The sequence below is a fragment of the Penaeus japonicus genome, unplaced genomic scaffold (assembly GCF_977035675.1).
Source record: "Penaeus japonicus unplaced genomic scaffold, GWHDUDI00000001_assembly GWHDUDI00000002, whole genome shotgun sequence".
Taxonomy (NCBI): Eukaryota; Metazoa; Arthropoda; class Malacostraca; order Decapoda; family Penaeidae; genus Penaeus; species Penaeus japonicus.
In genome coordinates this window covers 7,392,001-7,400,725 of record NW_028234404.1, presented here as the reverse complement: position 1 = coordinate 7,400,725, position 8,725 = coordinate 7,392,001, and the positions used below count along the sequence as shown (strand labels likewise).

The window sequence follows — 8,725 nt, the reverse complement described above, 5'->3', positions numbered from 1 at the left end:
TTCTTAAGAAAAATGTTTATTTACAATCACATTTATAATTTATGATGTGGTTGCCCATCATCTATAAACTAATACAATCAACATAGGATGCTGTGATACAGAAATATAGTTTTTTGAAAATACCTATACTATGCAATATTATTATCCATTGCAATGTATCTCACTTAGATCAACAAGAACCTTGACATTTTTTTGAAACCTTATAAGCCATGAACAAAAACTGATGCTTTTCTCTTACCAAAATCACAATTCTGAATTGAAGGAGGCATAAAAGTACTGTATAATATTAAATAGACTATATTCAAATACTTAACCTGACCTTAAACTTTCCACAAATCTGGAAATCAAATCTAATACCAACATTTTTCTTAAAAAATGCAGGGAATTCATTGTACAATATCTAAACCCAATTAGCATTCTACAGCAACTGACAGAAAACAACATTATGAATTAATTTCCATCTTTGCAAGGAAAGACAATAAAGTGACCACATATAATGACCAATTACTGTATTGTTAATTATTTTGAAACAAAAAGTACAATCCAATAGCTCTAACATTGCAAAGAGTGGAGTGTCACTCTAACTCGTCCAGGAATTTTTCTTGTTTGACAGAGTAGATTGAGTACGTGTAAATTCCTAGAACACCTACGCCAAGGAGGCATCCTACGGCGATGTTGTTCCGTCTTTGCAGGGCCAGCTTTTGGACTCTCTGTACATTCTGGAAAGTTTGCAAGAGCATTAATACATATGAATAAATGTTATATCCTATAAAAGGAAAGATGAGAACCTTTTGCAAGCCTGTTGTTATACTTCATAAGAAAAGGATCTCTTAATTACTCAAGGAAACTAACAGTCATATCTATTGTGAAAAAATAATACAAATAAAAATGCCTGTTTTTGAAAAGACATTAAAAGATACTCCTTTAATTAAGATAATTTAAATAACAGAAGGAGACTTTCGAGTATAGAGAATCATCATCAAGAATCCCCAAGGTGATCAGTGGTCACTCATAAGAGAATAAGATAATGTATAATGTAAATTAATACAAAACAAAATGGTAACATTCCCTTGTATTAATACAGTACCAGAGTTATTATGCGACACAGCCATTAGAAATTATATGTAACCAAAAAATACACTATCTTTTTCAATGGAAAAATCAGAGGCTAATACTTAATGGGCTCTATAACTACTGAAACTATCTACACAAAAAATATGAGTTTATAACATAATATCAAACGAGAAACAACAATATCAAAAGGTTTATAGTACCACTAAACAAAGGCTAGGAAAATCGCCGTAAGGTAGCTTCATCTGTGTACCTGATTCTCGACGATCTTCATGTAATCAATCTGCGCTTGGCTCAGCTTTGGTATGTCCTTCTGGAGGTCCAGCTTTGGCATCTGTCTACCTTCTCCTGCCATTCTGCAAAGACGAGTGTCTAATTGCACAAACATATAATCAATCTTTTCTACACAATTACAGCTAATGAGAGTCCATTTTTACTTTAGATAAACACAACTCTCAAACAGAGATGAAATCTGAAACTTTAAAGACTAAACAGACAAAGCCAGACAACCTATGCTGCAGTGGCGGTCCTTTCACCCTTTTGGTACTACACCAGAACCTTGGTATGATTCAGACATCTTTGTATTCACTCTCATCAACACTAATATCTTCCTTCTCTACCAACATGCATACATCTAGCTCCTCAAAAAATAAATGAAAGAAAAAACATCATCATCGTGCCCCCACCCTACTTCGTCCCCTCTCCACTTGTTCCATCAGTTTTGGGTCCAAATTGTAGGTAGAACTATGATTCTTGGTATTCCTCCATAACTCTCCATGGAACGGTCAGATCTTAAAATGTACAGCCTCGGGTGGGCTTTTCGATATGTTCTTTATTTTTCTATGTTTCTATTACTTTCTAGAATTATGGTAAGATATATGAGTCTATATATGGTATAATAGTACTATGATAGTAATTAGCTTTTGGTATGATGCCTTGGTTACACAACTGAAGGAATAAATAGCTTGTAATTTTGACAAAAAGAAAATATATGGCATGAAAGTGATTTACCCCAAGAAACATAGCCATTTGAAAGGGGTTAAAACATGTTGTTAATTCTCATGACGTGTCCATTCACAGAGCAAATGGGATTTTACTTGTACAAGATTCTGACTTCAAATCAATTTTTCCATTAAAAATACAAAAAAACAAACATACACACTGTTGAGTTTTAAAATGCTTAATTCTTTTGAAGTGACATTATCAGCTTACTAGACTACTGTATCTGCTTAAAATCTAGATATCTCCACCTTTTCAAATTTACACCTTTAAAAACAAAAGGTGGTTACTGTAGGATAGCCATATACACAATATCCACTCTGATAAAGGTGTATAGCTAAAAGGTATGGGAGTCTGAGTAAGGCTCGGCAGAAAGGAGAGGGATGCAGGATGGGAAGGGAAGGGAAGCGGGAAAGTTCAGCGCTGGGGCACACTCTTTGTTCCTTATGAATAAAACCCACCTTGAGCAGAACACTATGCCCCTTATATTGCCCATCCTTTAAAGTTACATTTCCTTTCACAGACAGATTTTGATTCTGATTTCGAGGTTTCATTTCATTCCTTGAACAACTCTCAATTATCATTTACAATTTCTTTCCCATCAAATTGTCAATTATCATTCACAACTTCCTTCCCATCAATCATTAGGTGGTTTAGAAAGGTACGGAAACTGTGGATCAAAAGGTATACCATATCAGTTCAACTCTACATCAGGTAACGAGGAGTATCAATGATCACGATACATACTATCTGAATCTGAATATATAATGCGTAGGGTGCCTATTTTTGGCACATATCACACATATAGTTGATGGGGGGAAAGGTTTATCAAGAGGTGCTGAGAGACAAGTGCTTAATTAATTCCTTTGAGAATGTGTCTGAATCTGAATATATAATAAGTATAGGAGCATGATAGGCATAAATGAGACTTGCCATCCATTACCAACAATATAAATCATGACTGCAAGGTTATGAATGTAAAGTGGATAGTCTAGGGAAGAAAACAATAAAAAAAGAAGATATATATAATAAAATATTCACAATTCATAAAAAGGTAAAGAACAGAGATAAATGACTATAACTAATATAATTCTGAATATAGTAAAAATCATTATAATATGGTCTCAGCTATCCACAGGTACCAATATCAATGCTGTAACTCGTCTACATGCAACATGCAACAGTAAACCAATCAGGAGCTTTAGGTGTCAATCGCACAGCTGAGATGTCATCATTCTTGTATTATTAGAAAACCATGTATATGTTCGGCATTCATTTTCAAGTTTGCACCTGTAAGAATGTGAAGTTATACAAATACAAATTTTGCCTCCCTGACTGAGACTCGATCCCAGGTCGTCAGAGTGACAATCCTGGCTACTAATCCAATAGACTGCGCGACCCACTAAAATTGTCTAACCAGATGTCTTACAACCATCATGGAATTACCTATATGCTCTTAGCAGAGAAGTGATAGCGAGGTTTCACAGACAATTCCCGTGGGCACTCGGCAGCAATGAATCAGAAATTCAAGTCGAAAATCAAGTTACCGATGTTATATCTATGTGATAAAGATGGTAGAATGCAGTAACGCATTTAACATAGAAATGCAAATTTTACCTCCCTGACCGAGACTCGAAGTTATTCCGTATTTAGTGTTCCACGTTCACTTCTAAATTTGGACTTTAACCAGGAGTTACAACTGGTTCTTGGATCTGTTTATTTGATGCACTAAAGAGGTCCATTTAGGAGGATTTTCAAAGCCCTTTCAACAACCACACTTGATATGGCAATGTTTAGTTGTACCCGAGATCTTTGCAAAATTTGGCACTGTCTAGGTCTGGGGTGCTGGGATATATCTGTCAGAATAAGTACTCGTTGAAATGTTACTAAATTAATTCTTATTAGCAATGTCCCAAGAGCTAATGCTGTGAAAGTTGGTCTCGGCAAAGAAATAACCTCGGCATATATTTTTTTCTGAAAGTGTAATATCTCAAGTACTAATAATATCAGTGCTGATAGACTGCTCATTTTATTTATTTTTTTTTAATTTGATAAATCCACTGTTAGCCAACTATAGAAATGATATTGGCCTCCTATAATTAAATTTATCAGGGATTTTGCATGATAAAAAGACAAATTAATAACAAAGACATATCACGCTGATATCACACAAATAAAACCTCATCTTTGACTTATTTCTCTAAATTTCTGTCCTCTACAACCCTCCTTAAAAGGGAGTTGGCAAAATTGCAAGTTATATCAAGCTCCACTAAAGCTATGCCTCCATGCCGGTCAGTGCTCCAGCAAAGGCCAACAAACTTCAACCGCGTAAAGTCTAGCGAGACAGAGCTTAGAGTGGTTCCTTGTTTGACTTTTAAAAGCGAGGGAACTCTATAAGCGTTAACTTACTTGAATATTCGTGGTGGCAAAGGGCTGGCCTTGTCAAAGAGCTGACTGTGCATGAAGGCATTATTGCTTGCTTTATGTTTCATTCAAGTTACTGCCTGTATCGTTGCTATGGTTAGTACAATTCATAAGCTATCAATAATAACCAGAATCCTTGTTTTATCATCAGTGAGATGCTTTGCTTAGGATTTCCCATCAACTTTACAAAATTCAAATATATAACAATAATAATAATTTCAGCAAAGCCGTGTTACGCAACGAATGTAGGCCTACATAATAACCTTCACATCGCATACCAGATGTTAAAACAACGCACGAATCCCATCCTAGGCATACTTCCACCTAGACACAACAAACAAAAGACAAAATATGACACAAAATGAACAAAAATAACACTTAAAAGATAAACCAAAACCCCGCACCTCCGAGCCCCGTTATATCACCCTATCATTCCAACAACCAAACACCAAAGAACACCTTACTTGACAATGAAGCACGGCCGAAGTCGAGAAAATAGACCCCGAATGAATGAAAAGGTGGATAACCAAAGGCCAAGGCTTCACCAGAGGACAAAATAAGAGTCTTTCTTGAAGGAGTTAAACTCTCACGTCTTCTGCTGAAACATTGATGGATTGTCGACATGGATCTACTTTTCTTCTATATATCCTTGGGTGTTTTTATTTGTGGTTTCTTGTGGTAGAATTAGTCTTGAAGTTCTTTTTTGTGTTGTTTTTATCTGTGGATTGATTATTTTAATGATGTAATTGGGGAGAATTGTGGTATGATGTCTACGGACGTAAAATAAACCGGTCTTTCTGGAAAAGTGATGGGAAACGAGAAAGGCTTAGTTTTTCGGAAAGAATATGAATTTATCGTAACATATATATAACAGAAACTGATGAAAGTTCTCGGATAAAAGAAATGCGCAAAAGACTAATAGACACCTTCAATAAACATATAAAATTTAACACTCACAGAAGAATAAACAAAATATAGATAAACATTCACATACATACCCATAGTCCACGACCATCATAACAAAAAACCACCACCACCAACCACAACAGAACCCCAACAATGCCACACAAAAGTAAAAAAAAAAATATATATATATATATATATAATAATAATAAAAAACTAAAAAAGAAAACAGAATATGTCAAAGAAAAGTGAATGCGAAACGAAGCTCCGTCTCGGTGACTAAGCGACCAAAAAAGGTAAACAAACAGACGACAACACAGACCTTCGTGTGTGGTTGTGGAAAAGGTGATGATTAACCCCCTTTTTGGGTCAGATTTTGAAGTCTAAGGGAATTGTTGCTTCTTTTATGGTGGAGTGGTTGTTTTATATACTTTTTTGGGTGCGTGTGGTTAGTGATGTAATGGCAAGGAGGAGTTTGCACGTACGAATTTCTTTTCTTTTCTTAAGTATTTTAATTACAGGATCTATTTAGATACTGTATTTGTTGTTTCGTTCTAAGGGGATTTGATATGTCATTATGATTTAAAGTATTATCTGTTCTATCTACGGTCAGAGCTGAATAGTTGGACAAAAAATATAAAGTTGTATTTCTTTATTTTGAAATAATTTTCCTATTTTGATGTCTCGACACCTCAGTATTTATATTTTCTTACTTTCTCACAAAGGCGTTTGGTTATGGGCATTTATGTGTAAATTCTGTTAACTTAGAATACATTCCTGATGTCTGAATTTTTACTTCTCAGTGATAAAATAATCTGATATTATTCAACGTTTATATTGCAGGTTATTAAGTGCTTTGTAAATATACTTAGAATTATGAATTTAGAAATTATTATCTTGGGAATATGACAATTATGAAATATGGTCATGCTTGTGTGTCTCAATAAAGAAGAAGAAGAAAAAAAAATTAAAGTGTCAGACTTTTTTTTTTCTGATGTATAACATTAGACTTGTTATTCTATAGATACTTTATAGTGTTAGATATCCTCTTATGAAGTGTTGAGTTTATCACATTTCCTATTTTTTAATACTTAATGCGAGTTATGAAACACCTGCTGTTTTAAGAATAAGGAGTCTCTCTTCACACATTTAGTAATACATTACTTGCAAGTTATAAACGAGATATGAGATTTCATTTTTGTTTTTGTTTATCAATGTATTTGTTTTCAGGAAGATGAACTGCGCAAGGCGTGTAGTGGTAACAGGATTAGGGTTAGTCACACCTCTTGGAGTGGGTGCACCCATCACTTGGTTACAGCTCACTGCAGGAAAAGTGGGCACTGCGGCTCTTACAGATCCTCGTTTTTCACAGGTTTGATTTACTTCTTCTTTCTTCAGTTGTCATATATTCTTTAGTATGTTTACCAGTTTAACTGTTAGGGAAATACATAAGAATAAACTTAACCCATTGCGGATGGGGGATGTATTTGCTTGCCCTGTCTTCAGGATGGGTTTTATTTCAGACCGAGGCAGCTTCACATAACATACTTTGACTTTCCCCCTTCTCTTTCAGTCACTCATTGTAAAACTAGACCCATTTTTGTGTGTTTTATTTTGTCTAAAGACTTATATGTGGCTTATGACAGGCTCTATCAATACTGCAGTTGACTAAAATTGTAATATAGGATCCATATCAGCTCATTATTTTCATTATACTCAGTGTGATAGGAGTATTGCTGTTTTATGGGAGGACAAAAAACAACTTTATTTTTTTGCATTCATGTACTGTTATGAATTAATATGAAACATGTAACCATCTACAATGAGGTTAACAGTAGAAGGCATAGGGCCACATTTTAGACACTTAGCATGATTTGAGTCACCTTCCTCTTCTCGTTCTTCATCGGTGGTACTTTAGAGTAAGAGGTCATTATCTTGCTGTGTGTCATTGCTCCCTAAAGATAGTGCTTGCTAGAGACTATGGATAAGTGCCATTCAAGGCTCTCTCTCCTGCTGGTGCTAGAAGAAAGTGGTGCCATCTAGGTTTTAGGTGTTAGATTTGCTTAGTATTATAGTAATTATAATAGTTATGACTGCAATTGTCACTCAGTCATGACTCACTCCTTACTCATAGCACAATAGAATAGCACAGTGATCCAAAATCCCCTAACGTCATGACGCCCATCGTCAGGCCAAAGCTCCTGCGTCATGTATGTCATGACACCCATCCGTAATGGGTTTATTTTTTATTGTACTATCTTGTATATTCTCCATGATAGATGTATATTTATTTTTAAGCTTTTGATATAAGTATGATAATTCACATTTCAAATCTAATAGACAAAAGATTAATGTTAAGAATAAAGTATTGTTCTTTCCATCATTAATTCAGTTCAAAAGAGTAACAACAATCTGATATGGGTAATTTAACCCTTAATAGACGTACTTATCACCTTGCCATGCTTGAATGGAGACATTTGCAACCTGTTTCAATATTCCATAGCGAGCCAAAAAATGATTGTGATGTTTTAAAGTGTCATGATGTAGATTTTGACCTGTAGATTCCACAAACATGACGTATTTGATTGTGGGGATTGCATTAGAGTAGATGGAAGTGATTGTTTAGTGCATATCATTATCAGATCATAAGGCTTTGCATCTTTTAGGGGGTAAGTCCAATGAATGGATTTTTGCATATTCCCAAGTGTTGATGTTAAGAAAATGGTTATATATAAGAAGATTATAAGAAGATTAGATATTAAAACAGATATCACATGTGTTGACGGTATAAAATTTAATCTTTTATGGTACCTAGAACAGTCATAGAAATTAGTAAATAACAATATGTCAAATATTTTTGCCGTTGTGTAGTTCAAAGATGTAACTGTAGCATCCTTAACCTCTTTGGATTAATGTGCAGAAAATGATGGCAGTATTAGTGCTATTTCTGTATAGGAAAAAATAAATTCGCAATCCTCTTTCTTGCAGATGCCATGTCGCGTGGCGGCAACTGTGCCTCGTGGAAAGGAAGAGGGACAGCTTGACCTCTCTAAACATTTTAGCCCAAGTGACCTTCGTACAATGACCCCTGCTATTGCTTATGCCTTAGTTGCAGCTCAGGAAGCCATAGAAAATGCAGGCTGGAAACCTGAGTGTCCCACAGAGCAAGAAAGAACAGGTGTGGCTGTGGGTATGGGTATGGTTGATCTCGATGATGTTCTCACAACTGGACAAGCTCTTCAGCAAAAGTACAGCAAAGTTAGCCCTTATTTTGTTCCTAGAATATTAACCAACATGGCAGCTGGACAGATTAGCATGAAGTATTCCT

At 35.2% G+C, this 8,725-nt stretch overlaps 2 protein-coding genes across 4 annotated transcripts in view; one reads left to right on the top strand and one right to left on the bottom strand.

Moving 5' to 3' along the window:
- Ccdc56 (Coiled-coil domain containing 56) lies at positions 1 to 5,182 on the bottom strand. Of its 2 annotated transcripts, none has more exons than XM_043017675.2 (3): positions 5,040 to 5,182; positions 1,325 to 1,427; positions 1 to 719 (listed from the first exon to the last, which is right to left on the bottom strand). In XM_043017675.2, exons 2-3 carry the CDS (start codon positions 1,424 to 1,426, stop codon positions 576 to 578), a joined length of 246 nt encoding a protein of 81 aa, XP_042873609.1. In that variant the 5' UTR covers position 1,427; positions 5,040 to 5,182; the 3' UTR covers positions 1 to 575. The 2 variants fall into 2 exon arrangements, with proteins under 2 accessions (XP_042873609.1, XP_042873608.1); XM_043017674.2 differs by having other exon boundaries at positions 4,959 to 5,121.
- Positions 5,183 to 5,622: 440 nt separating this feature from the next.
- LOC122254144 (3-oxoacyl-[acyl-carrier-protein] synthase, mitochondrial) overlaps positions 5,623 to 8,725 on the top strand; it is a 4,188-nt gene continuing 1,085 nt past the window's right edge. The window contains exons 1-3 of one of the 2 annotated variants that reach the window (XM_043017676.2): positions 5,623 to 5,742; positions 6,628 to 6,769; positions 8,386 to 8,725. The exon at positions 8,386 to 8,725 is cut by the window's right edge and continues 1,085 nt beyond it. In XM_043017676.2, coding sequence (XP_042873610.1) covers positions 6,632 to 6,769; positions 8,386 to 8,725 — 478 coding nt within the window. In that variant the 5' untranslated portion in view covers positions 5,623 to 5,742; positions 6,628 to 6,631. The remainder of the gene's footprint in view (positions 5,743 to 6,627; positions 6,770 to 8,385) is intronic. The other variant, XM_086546524.1, reaches the window with a different exon arrangement.

Bases quoted from the DNA above. Each gene is read 5' to 3' on its own strand.
- Ccdc56 (XM_043017675.2), bottom strand. From the start codon at position 1,426: ATGGCAGGAGAAGGTAGACAGATGCCAAAGCTGGACCTCCAGAAGGAC. The intron at 720-1,324 runs GTACACAGATGA...CAAACTTTCCAG, and splicing joins TGAAGATCGTCGAGAATCAG to AATGTACAGAGAGTCCAAAA.